We start from the raw sequence: 27,738 nt of genomic DNA, 5'->3' as shown, positions 1-27,738 counted from the left end.
TAACAGCGGCAGAAAACTCCTTCCCGGCAAGAAAACCAGCCCCGAACGCCGATGAAATAGGTGAGACGGGGGCACTTTGTCGTGAGGATATCGCATTTAACTAAACGCGTGCGTGGCGGGGGGCTTGCGTTGCTTTAATTTGTCTTTTTTTTTGGGTTTTTTTGGTTGTACACTGAATTTTCGGGGGGGTTTTAGGGCCTGAAAAGCTGGTGCGGGGGAAATCCCCTTGAAGGGGGACGTGGAGCTGTGTTTTGGGACCGCTGGCTGTAAAACATCCCGGAGAAAAATCCTCTTTGCCTGGAAATTTTGGAAATTCAAACCCCGGGGCCGTTGAGGGTTAACAGGTCGCCCCGGCGTACGGGGGGTTAAAAAGCAAAGCGGGGGGCCAAATCCTGCTGGAGGGGTGCGTGCGGGTATTGGGAACACCGGGGGTGTAAAGCCGAGTTGACTGGGAAGAAGAAGAAGAAGAACAGAAGGAGGAGGAGGAGGAGGAGGAGGGAGGGGGAGATGCTGCCCAAAATCCCGGCATCCCTCGGTGCAGCCGCTGGACCGCGGCTCCCATCCGGCTGCGAGCCCTCGGCCGCCGGGATCCGGGCTGGGGGGGTGTCGGGGTGGCTGAGGGGGGTGTCACCCACCCTGGGCATTAATCCCCATCGCATTGGGGTGGGTGTGTGGTTTGCGTTTGGGGTTTTGGGGGTTTTTTTTTTAATTATTTTTTTCCCCACACCCCCTCCGCCATCCTCCCTCCCGCCGGGGGCCTGCTCGGCCGATGCGGACACAAAGCCGGAGGAGACGCGGCCTTCCCAGGTCAGCACCCCCCCTGCCCGTAAATCCAGCTCGCGCTCTCTCGAACGTATATCTATACGTTATCTCACCCTCCCGCGGGGGGAGGAGGGCACCTTTCCCCTCCCCGCCGCCACCGATCGGGGCTTTTCCTATATCTATATATATATTTATTATTTTTTTAATGGCTTTTAAATATATAAGCAAAAAAAACCCAACCCAGCAGGAATGGGGAGGGAGGGAGGAGGTGGGCGTCGGTGCATTAAGCTTATTCCGCACCCGTTCTTGGGTTTTTTCACCCCATTTTCTTGCAAACTCTGCAACGGTTGCAAATCCCTCCTGGGTTTTCCCGGCTGGGATTTACAGCCCCTGCGAGAAACTGCAATTTCAGGGGGGGGTGGTGGGGGGGTGGGAGCTTTCTCCAGGATAATTTTGACAGCAAATAATGGCAATTTTCCCCCTTTTTAGTGATTTTTTAACATTTTTTTTTTTTTGGACATTGGTTGCACTGGGGTGCAAGGTTCCATTGCGCGTTGCAAGGGTTGCAAAGGGGCTGAAAAACTGGTTTTTTCGCCTCCGTCTTATTTTTTTAATGCATTAAGTGTGTTTTAGCGAGACGCCGGGTTGCAAAGAGCAAGTTTTGCCACCCCCAAAAAACCAGCCAAAAAAAAAAAAAAAAAAAAAAGTGAATTAATGCATCCGCGGGGTGGAAACCCCAGTAATTTTTGGGGTGCTCCAATAGGTGTTTGCAAAACAGGGAGAGGAAGGAAGAATATTGGGGAGGGGGGGTTCGGGTTCATCGGTGTCGGATTTTTTGGGGGGTCGATTTTCAGGCAAAATAAAGTGACCCCGGAGCATCGGCCGGAGGACAAATCACTTGCAAAGGGGGGGGAGAGGTTTTAATGTGAAGTTTGGTGGTAAAGCAAACCCCCAAATTGTTGGGAATTTGGAGCTGGAAAGGTTAATAAGGGGGGGAAAAAAAAAACCAACCCATTTTTTCCTGCTTTTTTTCTTGTTATTTCTGATTAAAATTCTTCCCCCTTAAAATTCCTTTCCGGGGTAGTTTCACAGCGCGTGAACTTTGCAATTGCTTTGCAAAGCGTTGAAAGGTCGAAATTGGGACAAGTGTCAAATTGAGGAGGTTTTTGGCAATAAATAAGGCTTTTTCATCACGTTTTGGGTCTCTCTGCAAGAAATCTTTGCAAAACAGCTTTTTTAATTTTTTTTTTAAAATCTAAGTGCTATAATTCTGATTTTTTTTACTGATTTTTTTTTCCCCTTTCCCCCTCTCCATTTGCACTTCTCACGGCGCGAGCTGGACAAGGGATGGATTTTTTCCAGTTCGTCGGCGATGTTGAAAAGGAAAATCAAAAGGAAAAGGGCGGCAGTTTTCCAGGTCTTGGGTTTTTAGCTGGAATATTTGTGGGATATTTGCCCAGAAGAGCCGTTGCGAGGTGAAAGAGGGAAATGCCCTGTTCAGGAAGAGCTTTCTGGCAAGGGTTTCTATCAAAAAAAATCATCACAAAATTGCCTAGAATTTGAATTTTCATGGATTTCTTTTCTGGGAAAACCCATTTTTAAATTTTTTGGGGGGGGCAAAAATCCCTATTTTGAGGTTTTTTTAGGGGGAACCTCCATCTTTTTGCTATCGTTTCGTTCCCACCGCTCGCCGAGCCACCTCCACCAACCTCAACCGCATCGAAACACCCAATTTGGGGGGAATTTTGAAGACGTGGGATAATTTTTCTTCACCGGAGCCCTCATTCCTGCACCATCACCTTCAAACCTACGCAGAGAATTCCTTGGAAAATTGGGAAAAACACCGATAACATCCTGCACCAGCCCAATTAGGGCTGGGGGGAAAAAAAAAAGTCTTACCTTGCAGCAAGTATTTGCTGGTTTGTTTTTTTTTTTAATTCTTATTTTAGAGGACGAGGATTTGGGGGGGAAAAACATCCCTGCTTTGCTCCGGGAACCGCGCCGTTCTCCCTGGTGTCCCGCGCGCTGGAAATAATCTGAATTAATTCTATTTTTTTTTGGCCAAGGTGATGGTGGAAAAGCCCCCGGGTGGGGCAATAAGCTTTGAAACCGCGGTTGGGATGCGGAACCGTCGGCTGGAGGAATTAATAAGGAGTCGGAGGAAACTCTTGGGAGACAAAAGCTAATTCTTATTTCTAACCCCTCCCCATCCCTTATAAATAGCGCCGGGGTTATTTATAAGGAGGGATTAACGTGGCGGGGATGCGGAGAGGAGCAGGAGGGATTCCCAGGGTAAATCCTGGCTGCATCCCTGCTGTGATATTATGGATTTTTATTTATTTTTTTTTTAAATTTTTTTTTTTTCATTTTGCAACCCCCCGTATTGAAGGAAAAGGGGGTCGGCGGGATGGGGCGGGGGATGCTTTAACTGGGGACCAGTCCCCCGGGGCTGGCAGCCGTCCCCTCCAGCTGGGACCTGTCGCTCCGTCGCCGCGGCTAAAAATAAACAAAATAAAGCCAAAATAGTTGCCAGCTTGCTAGGCGAAGGGTCGGGCTGGGTTTAGCAGATGGTCCTGCTTTTCTGCCTTTATTTAGATCTAGCTCTATTTATTTTTCCTCCCCGCCCGGGTTGGGAGGGAGACGGGGCTGAACCGCGGGTCGTGATGCCGTTTGCTGGCAGCGGGGTGAGGACCCAGCAGCTCGTGGGGGCTTTAAATCCGAATTTCCAAGGGCCATACCGTATCCCTACAGCCGCCTTGGATTCTACGGCGTCTCCACGTCCTCCTTGGATTATTCCGCGTCCCCTTTTTGGGGCAGCTCGTCCCCACCAGCTTTTCCTCCATCCCATGGGATGCGTTTTGCTCCTGGGATGTTCCTACCCCTGACAGCAGTTTTGCTATGAAAAATTAGACAAAATAACCCTTTTTTTTTTTTTTAATTTTTTTTTTTTTTTTTTTTTAACTTTAGCTATATCCAGTTAAAGATCGGGGCGGGTTGTTTTGGAGAGTTGGTAATTCTCCTCGGCGGCAGACGTGCTCGCAGCCAGAAAAATAAGCAGCCCTGGGACAAATCGGGCTGACGGAGCTTATGTCAACTGTCAAAACGGGAAGTGACCTTCTCCTGCCCCGCTAGCGGGATAAAATCGGGACCGAGCCGCAGGGCCCGGCTGTGCATCGTCCTCCCACTCCCTTCTCCAAATGCAGAAGCCGTTGGGTTACTGGAAGGGCGAAGCAAACCAGTAAGCAAACTGGTTTCTGGATAAAACCATCGGCGTCCCTCTGCTGGGTTTGCTTTACCCAGGTGGTGGCATTTTCTCCTCGCTTTCCTTTTTTTTATTATTTTTTATTTTTTGGAGGCATCACCGCAGAAATACGTTTTGTTGTTTGGTTTTTTTTTCCCTCGTGGTCCCTTGGCTCCGTCGCCGGTTTATCGTGGATTTATGGCTCGGTTGGCATCGCATCCGTAGGGATAAAACCCGGAGCTTGCGAAAGCGGGGAGAGAAGGGAATCGCCTGCTCCCGTGCCGATGGGAAGCGGGTCGGGTGATACGTGAGAGCAGCCTCGGCTGCCAACTGCTTTCCGTTCCGAGGGTCGGGAAAAGAGTTCAAGGAGGAGGGAAAAGCAGCATTCCCGGTTCCTCTTCCCGAATAAATCCCTATCGATGTGTTCATGGAGGCAACGGGCTCGTCGCAAAAGCGCCTGGAAGAGGGTTATTGCGGCGGTAATGCGGCTCAAGGAGGGCAAGAGGAGTTTTATCTGTATTTTTGGGGGTTTTAGGGCTGGGGAAGGGTGGGATGGGGTTTAGCTCGATGGTTTTTTTTTGGGGGGGGGGGGGGGCACGGTTTGCAGCGGGACGGGGTTGGGGGTGCCGAGCACTTTGCAGCCTGGCGGGTGTGCAGCGTTGCCTGCGCGCGTGCCGCGATCGCGCGGGGTGAGAGCTCGTTTTTCAGGGGTAAATGGGAATGCGGGAGGTGGTCGCAGACCTCGGCTCCCTCCTGCTGCGCTCTAGACCTACGTGTGTGTGTGTATATATATGTCTGTATGTATATGTCCGGCCCTGGAGCTGTACGGCTCGATGCAAACCCACGTGGGGCAATCGTGCCCACGCCGCGCTGCAGCTCAAAGGGGTTTTGGCGCGAGGAGAACAAATAGACCGAATTAGCGGAGTTTGGCCCCGTTTCGCTCTTTGCAGCCTCTCAGGCGTCGTTTCTCTCCGTCGCGTCGTCCCTCGGGCGCGGGGGTCCTCGCTCCGTCCTTCCTCTTCCTCTTGGTGACCTTTCGGGGTGTCGTGCCGCGTGTCTCCGGTTACCGGAGCGGATGAACCATCGATTGCAAGGAGGATGCTTGGCGCTTCCCACCCTCCGAGACCTTCAGGCTTGGTGCTCGGAGCTGGATCTGCCGTGCACAAACTGGATCTGCCGTGCACAAACTGGATCTGCCGTGCACGGGGTGGATCCGCCGTTCAAACTGGGACCCGGGAGCAGCTTTCCCGCTTCCTTGCGAGGTTTTGCCGCAGCCGGAGCTGGATCCATCACACCTGGGGGTTTCCCATGTCGCCTCCTCTCCCAGGGATGGATTTTTGGGGGGGGGGGGGCTGATCGCCCCTCTCAACCCGTTTCTCCTTCTCCCCTGCAGGAAAGCCTCGGGGAAGGGCCCAGGCAGAGCATCCAGCCCCCCCGTGCCATGGCATCGTCTGAGCTGCCCCCCCACCCCGCAGTAGGTACTGTCACCCCTCCCGAGCTGGGGTTCCTTTTTTTTTGGGGGGCGGGGGGGGGGAGGAACACCCAGCCTTGGGCAGCAAGGGGGGTGCCATCACCTCGGGGGCATCCTACACATCCCCGTCGGAGCCTCTCGGGGTGGTGAAAACGCGGAGGGCTGTTGCGGGTTGCGGTTTTTGGGGGGGTGATGCTCTCCCCCCCCCATCCCTCCTCGCTGGGGTACACAGTGCCATGGTGGGGGGGGACGCCGAGTGACACCATTTCTGCTCCCAGGTGACCGTCTCGTCCCGGAGACCCCCAGCCCCCTGCCCCACGGGGAGGAGGACCTCGGCGAAGCCTTCGACTTTGAGGACAGCGAGGAAGAGGAGGAGGAGGAAGAAGACTCGGAAGCGGTGCTTCGGGCCCCTCCTCGCAGGCAGCGTGCTGCCAGCTCCGGCGTCGGTGAGGGGGGCGGGCGGGGGGGTCCCCAGTGTCCCCAGCGTGTCCCCTTTGCACGCCTGGGTGCCAGCGCCCATTCTCTTTGCTTTTCCTCTCTGCAGACGGGCTGGTGCCGGAGACCCAGGAAGGGTATGTGGGGTTTTGGGGGGATTTGGGGGGGATTTGGAGTGCCCCAAAGGGGAAAACACAGCTTTGGGGTTTGCACGTTGTCGTTCCCCCCCCCCCCATTTGGCGTGTTGCAGCCTGGCGCCGTGCCTCAGTTTCCCCAAAGTCTCCCCATTGCTTGTGAAAGGGGCCACAAGCGGGAGAGCCCTGGGGTTTTGGGGTGCACCCTGCAACCCTGGGGTCTGGGGGGGCTTCGGGTACCATCGGGGTTCTGTGGTTAGCCGGATGGCGGGGGCTTCCTCCCGCCCTGGGATGGCTGTTTGAAGGCAGCTGGTGTTCGCCCCCAGCTGCAGGTTTGGGGGGAAGAGATGCAAATTTGGCTGCAAGGAGGGCTTGTCGTGCCCCCCGCCCCCCGCGGAGCACACACGGGGTGCAGCGAGAGGGGCAGGACCCCCACCAGGGACGGGGACCCTCTCCCCGTGCTCCCTGATGCCGGTGCATCGTCCTGCCCTCCACCAGCCAGCAATCTGAGGCTAAAAAAAGCCATTTTGGGGTCTTTTGCATTGTGACCCTAAAACCTGGGTCCCCCTAAATCCACGAAGAGGCAGACGTGTGATGGGGGGACACGCTGCAAGCTTCATCCCGTGCTTGTGAACCCCTGTAACGGGCAGGGGGGGTGATGGGGGGGTGAGGGGTCTGGGTGCACCCGATCCAGGGGGGTTGGCACCCCAGGGTGCTTCCCGACCCCCTTCCCTGCAGGCTGCCGGTGGGGGTGAGCAATGGGGAGGCTGGTGGTGACCCCCACATCGGTGCCCAGACCTGGAAGAGGAAAAGCAGCCGCAGAGGTGGGTTAAAACATTGAGGGGGGAAAAAAACCCCCCCAAAACCCCCGCCGAGGCTTGGGCGGGAGTTCTGCACCCTGGCCTGATCCTCGGGTGCTGACCCGAGATCCTGGGGTGGGGGTTTGTCCCCCCCAAAGGTGAGCGCTTCGAGTTCCCGGCGGTGGAGGACGATGTGATCTACGATGATGTGCCCTGTGAAAACCTCGACGCCGAGCAGGACGGTAGGGACAGAACTTCCCCCACCCCCCCCGTGGGGTTCCCTGGGGACCATGTGCCCATTTTCCAGCCAGGCAAACTGAGGCACGCTCCGGGAAGGGTGCGGAGTGGGGATAATCCTGGGAAAACCACTGGGATTTGGGAGGGATGAAGGCAGATGTGTTCCCAGAGGGGCTGCAAGACCCTGAGGATTTGGGGCATCTCCTGCGGGTCCCTGGGGAGGGGGGTTTGCCTTTCTGGAAGGAAAAGGAGCCGGTTTTTGGTTGCCAGGCCCGGGGACGGAGCGCAGCCTGATCTACGAGGAGGTGCAGCGCGGCGAGGGGCCGCGGGCGGGCGAGGATTTGGGCTGGAGCTCCAGCGAGTTCGAGAGCTACAGCGAGGATTCGGGCGAGGAAACCAAGCCCGAGGCTGAGCCGGCCAAGCACCGGGCATCCTTCCAGCCCAAGGTAACGCTTGAATTTATTTATTTTTTTTAAATTATTATTATTTTCTTTTCTTTTTCCCTGGGTTTGCTTGTATAAAGGCACCAGAGCATCAAGCCCAGCTGCTCCTGCAGACGGTGAAGCAGAGGACGCTGCGATTCCCGGGGTGACCCGGTGCAAAGCCAGCCCAAAACTTCAGGAGTTTCTTTTCTTTCTTTTTTCTTCCTCCTTTCCCCCCCCCCCCCCCCCCTTTTCCTTTTGCATTTTGGCATCGCTGGAGCGTGGCTGCTGCTTTTCCCCACGCTTGCTCCCCTCCCCGCTCGAGGAAAGTCGGATTTTGGGAAGATGCTGTGCTGCTTTGGGATGATTTCTCCTCCTTTTTTTTTTTTTTTTTTTTTTGTGGCTGCTTACCTGGATCTCTTCTCTGCCTTCTCTCGCCTTCTCTGCCTTCTCCTTGCTTTGGGCTCAGCTTTCTCCAGACCTGAATAGACTAAAGGAGAGATACGCCAGGACTAAGAGGGACATCCTGGCTTTAAGAGTTGGGGGGAGAGACATGCAGGAGCTGAAGCAGAAGTACGATTGGAAGGTACTGTCCCTCCTCCATCCCTCGTCCCTTATCCCCCAAATTTCCCAGGGAAGGGGGAACCCTCCTGGAGTTTATCCAGCCTGAATTCATCCCATTTTATCCCCCAGATGAGAAAGAGGAAAAAAAAAACAAAACCAAACCTAAAAAATTGAGTTAAGCACCGCAAAGCTGCCTCTCACGTCCATCTGTCCTCCAGCTGCCCAAACCATTCGCTTTTGGGTGTTTTTTGGGTTTTTTTTTTTTGTTTGTTTGGTTTTTTTAAGGGGCGTTCGGATGAAGCAAAGTCACCCGTGGGATAGATGGATCTGAGAAGGTTTTTTTCCCCCCCACCCCGATACGGGGTGGAAATCAGGTGGGGAAGGAGATTCTTGGGAGGTGTAGAAACTGAGCGCAAAGCCTTTCGCAGCCCCCCCCCCCCGGGGACCGTCCGGATCGGCTTTTTTACGGCCAGTTTGGGCTGGGAAGGTGACGCCGATGGCAGCTTGGGCTAAAAACGCTGCGATTCGAGGTGTGAAAGGCCACCACCCCCCCCCAAGCCTTCGCTCTCACCCCTGAGGAGGGGGACGGACGCGCTCGTGCCTCCCTCCCCTCCCTCCTCTTTTTGCTTTCGCTGCACGCTCCCGCTTTGCTCGCGCCTGCTTCGCACGAAGCCGTGTCCCCGCGGTTGGAGGCGGGGGGGGGGAAGAGAGATGCTGGAGCATCCTTCTTCCTCGGCCGCGCGCCTCCTCTTCCTCCCTGTCGGCTAACGTGGGAAAATGGGGCCGCTGCTGGGAAGGGATGTCCCCCCAGGGGATGGTACCGCCCGAAATGGGGTCCCGGCGCTGCCTCGAGCCCCCCGGTTCCCTCTCGTCCCTCCCCGCCCAGATGACCCAGCTGATGAAGGCAGCCAAAAGCGGCACCAAGGACGGCTTGGAGAAGACCAAGATCGCGGTGATGAGGAAGGTGACGTTCCTGCACCGGAAAGAAGCGCCGGGTAAGCGGGGAAACCACCGCCCTTGCTTTTGAGAGCCCAAAACAAGGCCTTTCTAAGGGTATTTTTTTTTTATTTTAAAAATCATTATGAATCCTTATGGCTTTCAGCTTTTCCTTTTGCTGATTTATTTTCTGCATTTTAAGCTCTTGTTTGACTTTTTTTCCTCTCTTTGCATCCCTGCGCAAGCTCGGTCGGTTTGACTCGCTCCTTGCTCCAAGCACCCATGTCCTTATGGGTGACCCCCACCGTGCCAGCACCCATGGGTGCCCCCCTTGGACACAGGGCAAGATTTGCCCTTAAATACCGATTTTTAATTTTTTTTTTTTTTTTTTTGGGGGGGGGGGGGGGTGGTGTTTTCCTAACCCTCCCGCTGTCACGTAGGGGATGGGGAACAGAGGAGGAGGGAGGCGGAAAAGCAGCCGCCTGCCCGCCGGAGCTCGAGGGTCTCCCTGGAGCATCACGGGGGAGGTAGGATCCCGACGGACGGCCTCGTGGCTCGGCCGGGGGCTCCCCGGGGGATCCGGCGTGTGTGTCCCAACCTCGCTGCACGTCCCCGACGTGGCTTAACCTCGCTGGGGTTGGGGGGCTTAAATGCTTTCGGGGTCCCCCGTGCCCAGGGTGGGATGCTGGAGAGCATCTCGTCCCGTCCCCCCCACCCCAGCTGCTGGAGAGCATCCCACCCCCGCGGGCATGGGACAAGGATCTCGAGGAGCCGGCAGCCGAGGGCGGCGATCCTCCCTGCCATAATTAGGGAAGGAAAAAGGTCACCCAGCTGCCAGCGCCCTCCCCTCCAGCCCGGCCGGTCCTCCCCGGTACCGGTTATTTATAGGCGCCGGGGATGGGGCCGGGGTGGCCGTAGCGGGGCGTTGCGGCCATGTGGAAGAAGCGGCCGTCCCCGCGTTGCAACGCCGCCTTGGCTCGCTCGCCCTCCTCCTCCTCCGCTGCTTCGGCCTCGGGTAAGGGATCGCCATGCCGGGCAGCGGGCGCTCGCCTCTCGCCTCCCTCGCTTTCTCCGCGTGCTGCTCTAAGCTCCTGTTTTTTCCCCCCATTTTCCCTCTTCGCACCCACCCTTGGAGCGAGAACAGGAGGGGATCCCCCCCCCCCCCACCTCCTTCAACCAGTGGGTGGATTTTTGGGGACAAGGGACCCTGTTTGTTGTCCCCTCCCCGTGGGGACCTGGCTGGGTCCCCGCTCGCAGCCTGACTCATGCCGGTGTCCGGTGACAGTGGCCGGAGCCGGGGGACAGGCACGCGATGCTGGAGGACGTCGGGCTCCGTTTTCGCGGGCAGCCACGAACCCCAACGCAGCCCCCGCAGCATCCCAGCCGAGCAGCTGAGGGGTCTAAAGAATTAGACCAATAAAAGTCTAAAATTTGACCATTTTATTTGGCATGTCGTTGTTTTTTTTGGTGGTTTTTTTTTTTTTTTGGTTCCCTGCAGGGGACTCGGAGGAGGAGGACACGGGTTTCCTGGAGGTCACGGTCTCTGACATGAAGCACCCACCACCGGAGCTGGGCCCCATGCCCGAGGGGCTGAGCCCACAGCAGGTCCATGTGGGGGGGTTTGGGGGGGGGGGGGGGAGGATTTGGGGGGGGGGTTTGGGGGAAACACGGCTTCCCCTTGGTCCCGTGATTGAGCAATCAGGGAAAGGACGAGTCAGCAGAAAGCGAAACCACCGCGTCAGCACTTCTGCAGCACGCTGTGCCCGCGTTGCCCACCCAGCCCCCCCAGTCCTGGGTTTTTGGGGAAGGGGGACGGGACGGATGGGGAGGGCGGCTGAGCCCCGGCATCGTTGCAGGTGGTACGGCGGCACATCCTGGGCTCCATCGTGCAGAGCGAGCGGAGTTACGTGGACTCCCTGAAACGCATCCTGCAGGTGGGGAACCCCCCTTTTTTTTGGGGGGGGGGGGGTGTCTAGTGGGGAGCGCAGGGACGCAGGGATGCTGATGCGCCAGCATCTCCCCCAGGATTACAGGAACCCGCTGATGGAGATGGAGCCGAAGGTGCTGAGTGCTAGGAAGTGCCAGGTGGTGTTTTTTCGTCTGAAGGAGATCCTGCAGTGCCACTCCATGTTCCAGATCGCCCTCGCCTCCCGCGTGGCCGAGTGGGACTCGGCGGAGAAGATCGGGGACCTCTTCGTGGCCTCGGTAGGAGGAAAAGTCGGCGGATGGCTGGCAAACCTCCCCCCGGACCCCTCTCAGCGATGGTTGGAGGATTTCAGTGGTGCAGCCCCAACCTGGGGTACCACCAGCATCCTCAGCGTCGCTCCAAAAATACACGAGCACCCCCATGCTTTGCCGACCCCCCCTTTTTTTGGGGGATCCCCACGCCATCGTGGCTCTCCTCCCGTCTTCTCCCCAGTTCTCCAAGTCGATGGTGCTGGACGTCTACAGCGACTACGTCAACAACTTCACCACTGCCATGTCCCTCATCAAGAAGGCTTGTCTCACCAAACCTGCCTTCCTCGACTTCCTCAAGGTCAGCAGGACCCAAACGCAGGTGCACGGGGCTGCCGGTCACCGTTATGGGTGCAAACTCCTCTTTTCTGTTTGTTTTGTTTTGGTTTTTTTTATTTTTCCCCGCTGCAGAAGAGGCAGATGGCCAGCGCTGACCGGGTCACGCTCTACGGGCTGATGGTGAAGCCCATCCAGCGGTTCCCCCAGTTCATCCTGCTCCTGCAGGTACGGGTGAGGGGTACCAGCACCCACCTTGCTTTGCACCCTATTTTTTTTTCCAGCCTGGGTGCTGCGGGAAAGGGTTTAGCAAGGAACACGGATTTGGGTTGGCAGCTTGGTTGCAGCTTTGGGGACATTCCCCCAAAATCATCTTCCAAGCTTTGATTTTGGAGGCACTGAAAGCGCTTCCAATCGTAGCAACCCCAACGGGACTGATTTTTTTTTTTTTTAAATTTTTTTTTGGGGGGGTGGCTTTTGTCCCCCATCTTTTCCCCCACCCCAGGACATGTTGAAAAACACCCCCAAGGGCCACGCAGACCGCCTGTCCCTCCAGCTGGCCCTCACCGAGCTGGAGACGTTGGCGGAGAAACTCAACGAACAGAAGCGCTTGGCCGACCAAGTCGCCGAAATCCAGCAGCTCAGCAAGAGCATCAGCGACCGCAGCAGCCTCAACAAGGTGGGTCCTTCAGCCTCACCTCCTCATCCTCGTGACGGGTGGGGTCTGGAGCTGGTGGTTGAGCTTCCACCTTCCTCTCCGCGTCGAGGGTTTCGGGAAGCCAGAATTCCCTTTTTTTTTTTTTTTTTTTTCTCCAAAAGGATGTTGGGCAAAAGTAAATCTTGAGGGTGGCACGGGGAAACTCCCCTCCTGGGGAAAACAAGGATGAGCCGCTTTGTCTCGTCTGCCTGATTTTGCAACCGTTGGTGGAAAAAAAAACAAAACCCCACACCCAAAACCTCCCTAAATAAAGCTGTTGTGACACATCCTGGGCTGGGACCAGCCGTGGTGGCAAAAACCGCAGCGGGGCACCCGCCAGCCCAGCCTTGGGATCACGATTTAGGGCCGGGGGGTGAAGAGACGCCCCCCCCTCCCCAAAAAAGGGGCTGTAAAAGGGCGCGCTGGTCTTTGAGGGCTCCGCTCTCCGGGTGGTTGGACATACGGGGTGCAAAGGGGTTTTGCGTCGTGCGGCCTCGGAGCACGTTGCACGGCGAGCTGGGGGCCGTCGGTGCTCCCGGCTGGAGCAAACCCCTTGGGATAAGGGAAGAGCAACCCACCTTTTGGGGCAGGAGGTTTGCGAGAGCCCCCAGGCCGAGCCCCCATCCCCGCTCCGTCCTTTCTGCAGCTGCTGAGCTCGGGGCAGCGGCAGCTCCTGCTCTGCGAGACGCTGACGGAGACGGTGTACGGCGACCGGGGGCAGCTCATCAAGTCGAAGGAACGGAAGGTTTTCCTCCTCAACGACATGCTGGTCTGCGCCAACATCAACTTCAAGTACGTGCCGGCGGCCCCAGACCCCCAAAATTACTTTGCGGAGCATCGACGTGACGACCTTCCCCCTTCCCCGCCTGGATTTTGGGCTCAGTGGGTTTTGCTAGCTCTACCCCAAAAGCTTTTAAAACCGCCCCACCTCGTTTGGGAAGGGGGAACCCACCCGGTTTGGGGTTGCTTTGCCCCCCGCTTTTGGCATGTCTCCCTGCAAAACCTCCGTCCCCTGGTGCTGTGGGGTCCCCGGGTCGGTGCGGGGGCTGGGAGCCTGCTGGGACCCTCTGGGCTTGGTGGAGATTGGTGCCGCGAAGGGGAAAAAAAAAACCCCAAACCAAACCCCAAAACCTCCTTGAGCTTCCCATCGTACCTCGTTAGTAACCGTTTCTCCCCTCTTCCAGGCCGGTGAACCCAGGGTAGGTGCCGAGTGTGGGGTGCTGTGGTTGCGTGCCCCGTGTTTGGGGGTGCAGGCATGCACTGGTGCACGATGGGGGTGGCGGGGGGTGTGTGTGTGTGTGTGCAAACGGGGCTGGGCGTGCGAAACGCGTTTTGCAAGAGGGTGCAGGGCGAGCCCTCGCGCCCGCTGATTTATTTACGGCGATTTTTTTTTGCATCCTCCCTCGGCAGAGGCCAGCTGGAAATTAGCAGCCTGGTGCCCTTGGGTCCCAAATACGTGGTGAAGTGGAGCACGGCCCTCCCGCAGGTACAGGTGGTGGAGGTGGGGCAGGAGAGCGGCGCCTACGACAAGGACAACATCGTCATCCACAACGCCGGCGCCAAGAAGCACGTGCCAGCCGGGCAGGCTTCACACAGTGAGCACCCGTCCCTCCATCCCGTGTTGAGCTGGTTTCGGTGGGGGTGGGATGGAGCATCCTCCATGGACCTCGTTTCTCCATTTCTCCACCCAAGATAAAGTCTACCTGGGGCCACCGCGGCTCTTCCAGGAGCTGCAGGACCTGCAGAAGGACCTGGCGGTGGTGGAGCAGATCACCCTTCTCATCAGCACCTTGCATGGCACCTACCAGGTACCTACGTACCAAAGCATGGGCAGACGTAGGATTTGGGTGGAACCGAGCTCGGGCGCTTTGCTTGGGTTCCTTGGGGACGGCCGGACACCTCATCCTCCAGAGCCCCACGGGGGAACTTTGGGGACGATTCAGGCTTGTTTTGGAGTCGCTTCCATGATCTACGACTTTCCTCCCCAGAACCTGAACATGACGGTGGCCCAGGACTGGTGCCTGGCCCTGCAGAGGATGATGAAGGTGAAGGAGGAGGAGATCCACTCCGCCAACAAGTGCCGCCTCCGTCTCCTGCTGCCTGGGAAGCCGGACAAGTGAGTTTGCAGGTCATGGGTGGGCTCTTCCCACCCCAGGGAGGAGGAGGAGGAGGCTGAAGATGGACCTGGCGATGCTTTCCCTGCGCAGGTCTGGCCGCCCCATCAGCGTCATGGTGGTCTTCATCACCCCAAACCCCCTGAGCAAGATCTCCTGGGTGAACCGCCTGCACTTGGCCAAGATAGGACTGCGTGAGTAGCCCCGCGGCACGTTGGTTGCCACCACCCTTGCTTTGAAAAGCCAAATTTGGGAGCAGAGGGGGGATTTGCGTTGCTCAGAGCATCACGACATGAAACGGGGCAGGAGAAAAAGCGCAGAGGAAGGGGATGGAGAACATTCTGGGGGTTTGCACTCTGGAAATGATGGGAATTGGTAATTCTGGCTCAAAAAGCTTTGTGTTTCGCTGCTCTTGCGTGGCATCTCTGGGACGGTGCCGTGTGGCTTTGGATTTCCGTTGCCTCTCGTGCCGACGGTGTCGGTGCTGACCCGTTTTCCATTAAACGGGATGAATAAGCAAGGGAGGAGCTGGCCCTGCTGCCACTTCCCTGTCCCTGTTCCTATTTAAAGCCACCAGCTGCTGCAGGGGGAAAAAAAAAAAAAAGTTTAATGGAAGAAAGTAAAAAAAAAAAAAATATGAAATCCTATTGGAGTGCTCAGATCTCCCCAGGCTGGAACGATTTTTGATTCTCTTGTTTTTAACAGTTTATGTGGCTGGTTTGGGTTGTTTTTTTTTTTAATCTGGGATGCCTAGGGGATAATCCTATATCCATGAGTTAGAAATGAAAACACATTAAAGCCTAATGTGAAGAAACACATTAGGATGTATTTTATTTTTTTTCCCCCCCCTTTATATATAAACTATTTGGGTTTGGGGGCTTTTTTTCTTGCCGCCACTCGAGGCGGTCGTGTGGCCACGTGCTGCGGTGGGGTGCGATAGTTTGGAGGAAAGGGGTGAGACGTACCCAAAGTCTGCAGATGACGGCGGTTTGGGGTTGGAGATGAGCACCGCGCCCCAAAATTACTAATTTTGGGGTCTCGTTGGGGACGGAGAGATGCTGGGGGATGTCTTGGCCGTCCTCGATCTCCTCTGCTCATCGCAGGGGAGGAGAACCAGCCGGGCTGGCTCTGTCCCGACGAAGACAAGAAGAGCAAAGCTCCTTTCTGGTGCCCCATCCTTTCCTGCCACATGCCCGCCTTCTCCTCCAAGGCCCTCGATCTGCAGGTAGGAGCGATGGCCAACCTCTTCTCCAACTCCCCCAATACCTCCTTCCCCTTTACGTCCCTCTTTTTCGGGGGAATAAAGACGGGAACCCCGCGGTGGGTGGGGTGGATGGGCTCACCGGGCTGGTTGCGAAGGTAGAAATTGGTGCAATCCGTCCTGGAAAACTGAAAATACAAGCTGGGCTTTGGATAAATCCTGATTTTTTTTTTTTTTTTTTTTGGGGGGGGGGGGGGGATACCTCGCACACGTTGGGGTAATTTGGGGGTGTTGTACCCCCGGTCTTTCCCGCAGCTTGGCGCCGCGGTGCACAACCCTGTGCAGTCCTCGCTGCTGGGCTTCTCCACCGTCAGCACCTCGCTGCCGCAGGGCTACCTCTGGGTGAGCAAAACGACCCCGAAACGGGGTGAAACCCTCCAGGTTTGGGTCACGCCGGCTGCAGACCCCCTCTCCAGTGCTCGTAGCTGGTGCTGACACCCATTTTCTGGTCCCCGCAGGTTGGGGGGGGCCAGGAAGGCGCAGGGGGGCAGGTGGAGATCTTCTCCCTCAACCGCGCCGTGCCGCGGACAGTGAAATCCTTCCCGGTGGCTTCCCCGGTGCTGTGCATGGAGTACATCCCCGAGGCGGGCGAGGGGGAACCAGCAGGCAGCCAGGAACCCCGACCGACCGCCGAACAGCCCCCCGCATCCCCTCATCCCACCGTCTGCTTGGGATTACGGGACGGCAGGTGAGCCCGCGTCTTCCTCCTCCATCCTTCCGTGCAATCGCCAGCACCAAAACCTGGAGGACCGGCGGGATCTCCTGCATCTCCTCCCCGTTCCCTCCCCAGCATCGTGGTCTACGGCAGCGTGGACACGGGGACGCAGTGCTTGTTGTCCTGCAAAAGCCCGGGCATGCAACCCGTCCTCTGCCTGAAGCACAGCCCGGAGTACCTCTTCGCGGGGTTGCAGGATGGGACCGTGGCCGCCTACCCCAGGAGCAACGGTGAGGGCACCCCCGCGCCTGCTTTGGGACAGGTTTTTTGGTGGGACACCCTAAAAAACACGGAGCAGGGGGTTCTTCCCGCCAGCGAGATACGCTGGCTGCTGAAATGGTGATAAATCTCCATTTTTCTTTCCCTCCCCCCCACTATTTCGTTCCTCCCCTTGCAGCCCGGGACGGGGGAAGACGCTATTTTACGTTGCCAGGATGAATGCGAGAGGGGCTCGTTTTGGGGGAAAACATGTGGAAAACAGTCCTGGGGAGGGGCTGATACCGCAGCAAAGAGTTTGCTTGGGGGGTGGTCACGCTCGGGGGCTGCGGGAAGGGTCCAGCGCCGGGGTGCACGAGGACTCCGAGCTTTTGCCTTCGAATAAATCAACTTTTTGGAGCTGACCCCCTCCAAGCCCCATCCACGCAAAAGCCCTCTCCTTTATTAGCTTAATTTTTGGGTTTATTTTCCCCGGTTCCAGCTCGGCCCAAGGCTGCGGCTTGCTGAGAGCCTTCCTCCCCGGAGGACTCCTCGCCTGGGCTGTTAAATACCTTTCCTTCATCGCTAGAGGGTAGGAAAGAGCCTCCGATAATGCGCTGCATTGGCCTATTTTTGGACAAAACCCCCTCATTTCCTCTGAGATAACCCGCAGCGAGCAGCGCTCAGGCCAGCCCCGAGCTAGTAAAGCCATTTAAATTGCATTTCGGGGTGCTGCGCATCCTCTTTCCCACCTCGTAGCAAGCGGGCAAGCCAATTAATAAAGTGGCTTTAATTTAATCTCGATTGTATAAATGGACGTCGAAGGTAGCAAGCCGCTGGCAGGGCTGCGGGGTGGGAGTTTTTAATCTTATCCTCATTTTTTTGGAAGGAAAAAGCTTTCCTGAAATAATAGTTCGTTTTTTACAGGGGGAAATTAGGATTTACTAAAAGACGGCTCGGTTTGAAACTCCTGCTGATGGGAGCAGAGGTCTGAGCGTCCAAAGGGCCCTTTTATCCCTTGGATCTTGTGGTTTTATTTAAAAATAAAAAAATAAAAAAATTGCATTGGGAATAAGAAAAGGAGAGCAATTATCTGTTGAAGCTGCTCAGGCGCTGCTGGGGGTGAATTCATCCAAATCCAGATTGGATGCTGTTCACAGAGACACTCCAGATCGGCCCCGGATGACTCGGCTCTGGAGTGTGGCTTCAAGAGCAAATAAATCTCAGAAAAAAGAAAAGGAAAAAAGAAAAGGAAAAAAGAAAAGGAAAAAAGAAAAGGAAAAAAGAAAAGGAAAAAAGAAAAGGAAAAAAGAAAAAAAAGGAAAAAAAAAGAAAAAAGAAAAAAAAGAAAAAAAAAGAAAAAAAAAAGGGGGAGCATTTTTGGCTTTTTCCAGCAAGGAACGTGCCCGAGTGTTGCAGGTGGCCAGTTGTTTGCTGCTAAAAAGCCGTTTGCGCGGGGGCGAAGGCTCCCCCCGTCCTTTTGGTTGTGGCGTGAAGATGCTCAGGGGCACCCGAGGTGACGCTGGGGACACAAGGGGTTTGCAGCTGCCCCCGGCAGCCGTTCGGGGTGCTTTCAGCTCTTATCAAATGCCGCTTTTCCTTTTTTTAACGGAGCATCTTCTTGTCTCCCCCCCCCCCCCCAACCTTCCAACCCCCGCACCCCACATCTCCGCTGCAGGGGGGCTGTGGGAGCCGGCGGAGCAGCCCACCCGCCTGGCCGTGGGTACCGGCCCCGTACGAGCCCTCCTGACGCTGGATGAGACCCTCTGGGCCAGCTGCGCCAACCAGGTCACCGTCCTCGATGCCACCAGCCTCCGCGCCCAGGTAGGGACCAGCGCCGGGACCCCCCTTCCCGTGCCGCAGCCGTTGGGGGGGACGCGGAGGTGGCTTCGGGGCGGGGGGTGGATTTGAGCTCCAAAGGATGCAGGTGGATGGGCGCATCCCTGCCTGCATGACGCCCCAAGCAACCTTTTATTGCTGCTTTTTTTCATGGCTTTTGGGTGCTTTTTTCATGGCTTTTGGGTGCTTTTTTCATCGCTTTTGGGTGCTTTTTTCATCGCTTTTGGGTGCCTTCCCTCCGACGTTGGGTCACAAGGAGGAGGATGCTGAAACATCTCCTGCAGCCGCATGAACAGGGAATGCTGAATAGTTGCTTTTTTCTTTAAAAAAACAAAAAAACCCAACCCCTCACCCTTTCTCCCGCCTTTAATTTTCACATTTAGTGCTCAAACTTAGTTTGCATGTATTAGCTGTCGTAAATCCAGCCTAACGGCAGTGCCGGGGATGAATAATGCATCGGGGACTGGATTCGTTTTCAGTCTCCGATTTTATTTATGACAGGAGCCGGGTGGGAATTTTTGCAGAAGAAAAGTGATGGGGGAGGGGAAAAAAAAAAAAAAATTAAGGGAGGGGGATACTGGGGGATGGTGTAAATAGTATTTGATGGAGAGCTGTGTAACAGGGTCTTGGGTCTGCCTGGATGGGATCGGCGTCTCGGGAATAAACTGTCGGGGAGTAAATCTCACCTGGGGTGGGGAACAAGGGGGACATCACCACAAAGTCTCTGTTTGCCCCCCATTTTGTGTGAGTTTTTTTGGGGGATGCTCTATGCTGGTCCTCTCTGGGAAGGGGATCAATACCTGCTCCCTTTTTCTTTTTTTTTTTTTTTTAATATATAAATCAAATTTTTAAGTTTAAAAAAAAAAAAAAAGGTTTCAAAGCCATAGGAGAAATGAAGGCGAAGTTGCTGCGTGCAGGTTTCTGCCCCAGTGAGTTAATTCTTCGATGCTAATATGAGGGTTTTGTTTTGGGAAATCTGCAGCAGGGGTGATTTTTGATGGAAAAAGGTGTTTTTTCCTGCAGTTTGCATCCTGTGTCTGACAGGGAAATGCTCTGACGGGGAGCTTGGGAAGCAGCTGGACCGATCCGTGATCCCCAAATCGCTCTTGCAGGGGGGGCTGAGCCTTTAATTACTGGTTTTGGGGGTAGGAGAGGAGCAGGAAGATCTCATTCCTTCTTCAGATGGGTTTTGCAGATGCATCCAGTGTAGCAAACAGATCTTTTAAAAAAACCCCAAACAACAAAACCCTGGAGGGGTGGCAAAGGCTGTGTTATCATCCAAAAAACCCCAAACAACCCCAACCCAAAACCCCAAGAAGGGTTTGATGATGGGTTGGTTTTTGGGGTCCTCTGCCCAAGCTGGAGCTGGCGGGGGACGGATGGGACCTCGAGGTCACCCTGGTCCCCTCCTCGTGCACCTCTGCCGCAGCTCCCGCAGAGAGCCCGAGCCAGCGGAGATTTTAGGGAGCAACCCTCTGATCTCCTTTTTGCATTTCCCCCTCTCGGCAGCAAACCTTCGAGGCCCACCCGGACGCGGAGGCCAGCGTCACGCACATGATCAAGGCGGGCAGCGGGGTCTGGATGGCCTTTTCCTCGGGCTCCTCCATCCGCCTCTTCCACACCGAGACACTGGAGCATCTGCAAGAGATCAACATCGCCACCAAGACCACCTTCGTCCTGCCGGGTGAGCTCCCCTTTCCCCCCACCCACCCCCCCCCCGGCTCTTAATTGCAATTAACGGGCAAGCTGGGGCGTGGCCCCATAGACGCGTTGCTTTGCTTTGTGGCCGAGCTGATTCGCAGAGAACCCGCGCGAGGAATTTATCTGGCTGATGGCGTAAAGGTTTGAGCTTGGACCTCTCGGGTTTCCCCTCGCTGACTGCGGAGATGGAGCTGGTGGCATCTTTGCACCCGTGCGTGCATCCACGCGTCCCACCTTTGCACCTCCGCTCCCGTGCGGCCGCCTTATCCCTGCTCTCCGTCCTTGCACGTGTACGTGCATCCGCTCACCCCGTCTTTGCATCCGTGCATGAATCCGTGCATCCCATCTCTGCATCTGCGCAGCCCGTCCTTGCACCCACCTTTGCACCTGTGCGTGCATCCACACATCCCACCCTTGCACCTCTGTGCACCCCGTGCTTGCACCTCTGCACGCATCCACGCACCCCATCCTTCAACTCGTCTTTGCATCTGTGCGCATCCTTGCATACGTCCACACACCCCATCTTTGCACTGGGCGTGCACCCCCATCCCCATCTCTGACTGGTGCATCTTTGCACCCCATCCTTGCACCCATGTGCACCCGTGCATCCCACTTTGTGCCCACGTGTGCATCCTTGCACCCCATCCTTGCACCCCATCCTTGCACCCACGTGCATCCTTGTGTGCACCCATGCATCCCACTTTGTGCCCATGAGTGCATCCTTGCACCCATCTTCACCCCTGTGTGTGCATCCTTGCACCCCATCCTTGCACCCATGTGCACCCGTGCATCCCACTTTGTGCCCATGTGTGCATCCTTGCACCCCATCCTTGCACCCGTGTGCATCCTTGTGTGCACCCGTGCATCCCACTTTGCGCCCGTGCGTGCATCCTTGCACCCATCTTCACCCCCGTGCGTGCATCCTTGCACCCCATCCTTGCACCCCATCCTTGCACCCATCTTCACCCCCGTGCGTGCATCCTTGCACCCCATCCTTGCACCCCATCCTTGCACCCCATCCTTGCACCCATCTTCACCCCCGTGCGTGCATCCTTGCACCCCATCCTTGCACCCGTGCACGCACCCCCCTGCCATTGCCCCGTGCACCCCGTTCTCCCCAGCTTACCCCCCCCAGCACCATCTCCCAGCCGCGTCCACCCATCCGGCTCAGCACCCTGGGGCTCGCACCGTTGTCTCTCCCCTTGTTCCAGCAACTGAGCGACGTAATTGCGTAATTAGTTATAAGCACGATACTCACGTAAGGCACTTTTTCTTTTTTTTTTTTTCAGGGCACGTTAAAATATTTATCACTTCCTTTTCTTCCTGGGCGAGCGAGCGTTGGGTATTAATGCGTTTTTGAACTTGCGCTCCCTCATCCTTTTTAACTCGACAGGCCATTAATAAAGTCCTCCTGGAGAAACTGGAGTTACATCTCCGCAGATATATTGCTTCGCCGAGTCCGACGCCACGCAGCGCTAAGTCCCGGTGATAAAATATTCATTTGCCATTAGAAGGCTCACTTTTTTTTTTTCCCCCCTCTTCTTTTTATTTATTTATATTTGTAGCGCTCTCCCTGGCATGGAGACCTTCGTGGAAAGGTGCTGCTTGGTTTTTTGGGGCTTCTGGAGTGTGTTCCCCATGAAAAATCCACTGCTGCTGGGTTATCTGGGAAGATGCTGCTGCAAAATCATCCTTTGCCTTTTTTTTTTTTTTTCCCCCCCTCTTTTTTTCCCCCCCCTCTTGCAGGTCAAAAACACGTCCGTGTCACCAGCCTCCTCATCTGCCAGGGTTCGCTCTGGGTGGGCACCGACCAGGGCATCATCGTGCTGCTCCCCGTGCCCCGCTTGGAGGGCATCCCCAAAATCACCGGTGAGCACCCAAAAAAAAAAAAACCCCTCCCTGCCAGGATGCAGCCTTATGTTTGGGCTCGTTTTTAGCAAAACCCCTCATTTCTTTTTTTTTTTTTTGTTTTGGGGTTTTTTTTTTTGGCAGGGAAAGGCATGGTGTCCCTCAACGGGCACGGCGGCCCCGTGGCGTTTTTGGCGGTGGCGTTGAGCACCCTGGCCCCCGACGTGCTGAAGGGTGACCAGGAGGAGGAAGAGGAAGGTGAAGAAGAGAAACCCCCCGAGCTGGATGGCCCCCCGCCTCGAGAAATGAGAAAAAAAGGGATTTTATTGCAATATCGCCTCCGATCCACCTCCCACCTCCCCGGGCAGCTGCTATCGGTGCGGGAAGCGCCGGTCGGTGGCACGCCGGCGCACACCGAGGAGGACGGTTCCATCTACGAGATGGCCGACGACCCCGACGTCTGGGTGCGGAGCCGCCCCTGCGCCCGTGACGCCCCACGCAAAGAGATCTCCTCGGTGGCCATCGTTTCGGGGGGACGGGGTTACCGTAACTTCAACGCCGAATCGCCGCGCCGGGGTGGCGACGCTGACAGCACCCTGCTCATCTGGCAGGTCCCGCTGATGCTATAGCACCCTGGGACCACCACCCACCTGGCACCTACCTCAAAAAGCCACCCAAAAGCTGCCGGGAATGGTCCTGCCCTGGGTGCGTCGCTATTTTTTTTTTTTTTTTTTTTTTTTTTAAGGAGGACAAAAACTGAAAAATGGGCTTTTTTTCCCCCCCCCCAAAAAACCCCACCAGCTTCATGCATGGGGAGAAGGGAGTTTTTAACGGCGGGAGCGGTGACCTCCCTGCGGGCTTTGGAGGTGCCGGCTCTTCGGCCGAAGGAGTCTGTGTGTCTGTGTGTGAATATCTATATATATATAAAAATTATATATATATAAATATGATGTATATTATTACCTGTATAAAGAAAGAATCTGTATATATTGGGGCACTTGGAGATGCAGAAATAGCAGTGGGGAGCGCTCAGCGGGTGCCGGCTGCGCCGAAATGGGGGTTTTGGTGAAATAACCATTTTTTTTGACTGTGAATCGGGGATATTTGGTACAAAAATTCCCTGTTTTGGGGAGCTGAGTATGCACGGTTTCCGGAGGAAAGGAAATTTTGGGAGCGTGGAAATAAATCCTGTAGGAATCAGCGTGTTTCCTTGCAGTATTTTGTAACTGGGCTTGGCTCGTGCAAATATTTTTTCTTTCCCTTGCTTCGGTGGCAGCGTCCCAAGGAGTTAATACACCCCCTTGGAGCTGCACATGCTCAAAAATCATTAGAAAACCCCCAAATTCTCTTCCTCCGCCCCAAAATGGTGCAGGATGGAGGGAAGATGGGCAGAAGGATGGAGTCCATCACCTGCATCTCTGGTACCCAAAGTTCTCTCCATCCTCGATGGAGAAACCAGGGGCCAGGGAGGTGGAAACTTGTCCGAGGACTAAATCAATTTATAATGTGATTCTCTAACCGGCTTCAATTTGATTTTCATTTGTAGCATTACAATTATCAGATTGATATTCTCGACCGTTCAACCTTGAAATGGGACGGCGTGGCTCCTGCTGCCACGGAGCGAAGATTATCCGCCTCGCGCCGATTTCTGAGTATTTTTCTAATTAGCCATCAAATGTGCTTTGCTGGGTTTTTTTCTTTCTTTGCCCTTAAAGTCTTTTCTGATGAAGTTTTCTCCCCATCTTAGTTGCATGACACAAGGGTTGCCAAGTGTCCGGACCAGCCGTGCAGCGTGCCGCAGCCGAAGGATCACGAGCATCCTCGACAGTATCGGTGATGCCGATGGGAAGGGTTTCAAGGAGCTCGTGGCTTTTTCCACCCATTTTTCCTATTTTCCTTTGCAGTTTTGCTGCCTTTAGGGTTGATGTGCGGGAAAGCAGCTGGTTCTCAAGGGATATCACTCCATGGCGTGGTAGGGAGTTCCCGTGCTATGTGATTGCAACCACACAGTTAAAAAAACAAAAAATAAAATTATTGCAATGCTGTATGTAATGCCAACCATGGAGTTTGCGCTTCATTTAGCAACGGGATGTTATAAAAACAATTTGTGGGACCCCAGACGCCATCCCTATGGGCTCACCAGCCATCTGAGCTACGATTTCATTTAAAATACCCCAAAATGAGGATGCTACATCAAGCCGTGCTGCTGCTTTCGAAGCCCGGAGGAGATGCTGCTGCAGATGTTTTCCCCCCACGCATGGCCCGACAGCACCGGGAGGCTGCTCTACCACCTTGGAATTTATTTTTTTTTTTTTCCCCCTCATCCCAAATTAATGTTCTGTAGCTAATGAAGATGTTTCTCCAGCTTCCTGCTAACGGTGGGTGTTGTGCCCCTGAAAGGAGATGGGAACCATCAAAGCCAAGGGGACTCATTGCTGCTGCCTTAATGAGCTGCGTTAATAACCCAAGTGTGGTCTGACCCCATCCCACCCCATTTAGGGACAACCCTGGGCAGGGCCACCACCTTCTCCCACGCATGGAGAGCAAATCTTTTCTGGTTTTAACTACAAAGTGCACTTAATGCATTAAATGCAAATATTTCTATGCTGGTACCCTTGAGAAGATGCTTTTTGCAAGGCTTGAGCCCGTTCCCCCTCATCCAAGTCCTGCACCAAGACTCATCTTCCCAAGCTTCTTATTTTATTTTTATTTATTATTTCCCTTTTTTTCTTCTTGATGTTCTCTGTATCGATCCCTTCCTCCAGCCTCATTATCTCACCCGGATGCTAACGTGCCAGGGCAGGCGGTGAGCTTGTTGCAGGTGATGTTTGCAAACTCCCAGCAAATGCTGTTGAGCAGAAGGCTCCCTTCAACGACTCTGCTGACAAAAATGAATATATAAAACTCCAAGGCTTTGGTTTAGGCAAGAGTTTTTGCTTATTCTGTGAAATAATTCTCTTTTTGATTATTCTCTGCTTGGGGCAGCCCCCTGGCTCCAGAGAGTTTGCAGGGAGGAGTTTGGACTTAAAAATGGAGATTTTTTTTTTTTTTTTTTTTGCCACTTTGCAGGGTTAGAACTGGTTGGTGTGGGGATTTTTGGTGGGTTGGGTTTTTTCCCTTTCAGATGTGTTTAAGGAGAAACAGGCTCGTGACCCTCACGCCGGGGGGACGCATCGCGCATGGAGCATCCGACATGCAAGCATCCCTGCAGTCGCTTTTGCAATGGTCCACGGAGGATGAGAAGAGGCATTTGCTGTGCCAGCATGGCCAAAACCAGGTATGGACAATGGGGACCTTTCTCCATCATCCTTTTAACTTCTGAGCAGCTGGAGTTATCTTTCCCACCTTCCTCTTCCTCCATCCTCTTCGGCTGGCACCAAGCCCTGCCCAGATCCTGGTGGCTGGGAGTCTTCAGCCCTCATCCATGTTGCAAAGAGGATGGAGAGTGATGGCTTCATGAGCAGCCCCTGCCCTAAATCTCCCCCCGAGTGATTGAACAAGGTCCTCCTGGTTTGGGCTGGCCAATGGCCAATGCCACACGGCTCTCCCTGGCCAGGGGATTAAGTATGTTCCAGTCATGCTCTTGGCTGAAGGTCAGAGGATGAATAATCCGTGGCCGTGCTTTCCACCTTGGAGCATCGCCTGGGGTGTATCTGGGCAGAGAGTCACGGACGTGCCATGGCCCAGGTCCTGTGGTGGGACTGTGGCTTGGCCACCAGCCCAGAGGTTGGTTGTAGGCCCTCGGGATGAGACCTTGCTGTGGGAAAAGGTGTGGGGAGCTCAGTGGGGGTCCCTTGGCTTCCCTGGAGAGCTGCTGTGGGGAGGACATGTCCCCAGGGCATGCCGTGGTGATATGCCTCAAAAGTCCCCTGGTGGCATCTACCAAGGCTGCTGTGGTGGCATGTGTCAAAGGTGCCGTGATGGCATCTCCAAGGGTTGCCACGGTGGCATGTCCCAAATGTGTCCTGGTGGCATCTCCCAGGGTTTCTGTGGTGGTATGTCCCAAAGAGGATGGAGATGTGGGGCTGTGATTAACGGAATCTCTGTGGCTTTTTTCTTCGTCTTAAAGAACCTGCTCTGCCAACGGAAGGTCTCCTCACAGAGGGAAGAAGCGTGGCTGGAGCAGCCGCGTCCTTCAAGCAGACGGTGCCTGCGTGGGGAATAAGCTGGGTTATGAGACGCCTGAGCCGGCCGCAGCCATGGGAGGACAAATTTCCTTTCCCCGCCAATATTTTAGTGTGGAAAACAACTCTGCGAGGTCTCCAGGAGGGGTACGTGGTCCAGACATGGGGTTGCAAGGTGCAAGCCTTGCTGTGCTTTCCCTCCCGCTTCTTCCCCAGGAGATGCAAGCCAAGCCGCTTGCCTTCCTCACTGCCCGTCATCCCCCTCTCTCACCTTTAATCAAGCCGGTTTGATTCCTCCTGGATTTCCCTCCTGCTTCCTCCTTGCAACTTGCAAGCGGGAGAAAAAAAAAAAAAAGAAATAAACTTATAATAATCATCATCATCATCATCATAACAAGCAGCGTGGGAGCCCCGGGGCGGGGAAGGAGCAAAGGAGAAATTGCTTTGAGCTGCGAAGGCAGGACCGCTCTGAAGATCTCAGGGCTCGCCTGAGATTTGGGGTGAGAAACCTGCCTTGAGAGGAGCAATTAAGAGAGGAAAGCGATTAAATCGCCGCAAGAAAAGCGGGGTGCAGGAGCTGGGGGGGGGATGGAGAGGGCTGGGGGGGTGCACTGGGTGCTGCAGCCCTGGCAATGCTCCTCACTCCTGCGTTTAGGAGCGTTCAAATAATGTATGTACATGCATTATATATTTTATATGTGTATATAAATATTTTTACAAAATATATATATGCAGCAGGGAAGGAGAATATTATTTCCAGGGGATGAATTTAAGGTTTTTCTGAAGGTGTTTGGTTATTAAGTCCTGGGGAGGCGCGGCGGCCGGAGGGCTTTCAGCGTGGAAATTATTCCATCAAATGCAACAAGTGGCTGCTGGGGGGGACGAAAGCAAGCTTTGCCTAAAAATAAATACTTGCCAAAGCAGACCCCATCTGTAAATGTTTTCCTGGCTGCAGCAAGCGATGAAATCCCTTGGGCTCCGTTTCCCCTCCCTGCTCAGGCCATGCCACCTCCTCAGCACCCGTTGAAGGGCGACATTTCCCCCTTGCTGGGCATGGGAGGAATTTAGGATTTTAAATCTTTCCTTGCTATTAAAATCTGTTTGGGTTTGGGCTTTTTTTCTTTGGTTGGTTTTTTTGCTTTTTGTATGCCCCCTCCTCCCCTGGCTATAGAGCAGGAGAGGCTCCACGTCCTCCCCCCCCCATCCCTTTGCTTTTGGGGGGTGCAACCCCATCTCTTTATTTCCGAGGGTCTCTTTGCACTAATAAGACTTTAATTATAGAATAAATTAATCTTAGGTTTCATCCAGCCCCTCTCCCCTGTGCTGCTTGGGGCAGGGAGCTGGGAGCCGGGAGCAGGTATATATGCAGCTATAATTAGTTATGAAAAAACCCTCAATTTGGGATATATTTGTCTAGAATTCACTAAATTTAGTGCAAATCCTTCAGGATCCTGCCCTTAAACCCCTCTCAGGCCGGGCTCTGTGGCTGCAGGGGCTCCAACCTGCTTTTTGCAGCAGCCCCGGCGGGAAGGACATCGTCACACGTCTGCTCCCCGCAGGGAAACGGGGATTTGGAGCGGTTTACGTGGGAATTAGCTGGGTTTTTTTAAAAAAACCCATATCTGGGGAGTGGTTACACGTGTAAAGCAGCACTAGAAAGGCTTATGCAGCACTACCTCCTCCTATATATAGAAATATATATATTTCCCATGGCCATAATGCACAAACGAA

The 27,738-nt window shown here is 54.9% G+C and overlaps 1 protein-coding gene across 5 annotated transcripts; it reads left to right on the top strand.

Annotated features, from left to right (window-relative positions):
* The first annotated feature begins 40 nt into the window (after nt 1-40).
* Nucleotides 41-23,083, top strand: ARHGEF10L (Rho guanine nucleotide exchange factor 10 like). 5 transcript variants are annotated; one of them, XM_075773630.1, is made up of 29 exons: nt 41-60; nt 5,397-5,481; nt 5,753-5,920; nt 6,019-6,046; nt 6,782-6,867; nt 7,002-7,085; nt 7,351-7,526; nt 7,972-8,088; nt 8,953-9,061; nt 9,443-9,529; nt 10,501-10,607; nt 10,859-10,936; nt 11,028-11,207; nt 11,422-11,538; nt 11,649-11,741; nt 12,019-12,192; nt 12,857-13,002; nt 13,621-13,805; nt 13,903-14,018; nt 14,199-14,326; nt 14,418-14,518; nt 15,428-15,549; nt 15,841-15,927; nt 16,044-16,273; nt 16,376-16,530; nt 18,174-18,319; nt 19,844-20,018; nt 21,782-21,904; nt 22,028-23,083. In XM_075773630.1, exons 2-29 carry the CDS (start codon nt 5,445-5,447, stop codon nt 22,510-22,512), a joined length of 3,840 nt encoding a protein of 1,279 aa, XP_075629745.1. In that variant the 5' UTR covers nt 41-60; nt 5,397-5,444; the 3' UTR covers nt 22,513-23,083. The 5 variants fall into 5 exon arrangements, with proteins under 5 accessions (XP_075629745.1, XP_075629744.1, XP_075629747.1 ...); XM_075773629.1 differs by lacking the exon at nt 41-60 and adding an exon at nt 552-807; XM_075773632.1 differs by lacking the exons at nt 41-60; nt 7,972-8,088 and adding an exon at nt 552-807.
* The last annotated feature ends 4,655 nt before the right edge of the window (nt 23,084-27,738 follow it).

The sequence above is a fragment of the Balearica regulorum genome, chromosome 21 (genome assembly GCF_011004875.1).
Source record: "Balearica regulorum gibbericeps isolate bBalReg1 chromosome 21, bBalReg1.pri, whole genome shotgun sequence".
Lineage (NCBI taxonomy): Eukaryota > Metazoa > Chordata > Aves > Gruiformes > Gruidae > Balearica > Balearica regulorum.
Note: the sequence above shows the minus strand (reverse complement) of the source record. Positions and strands in the feature narration are given on the sequence as shown.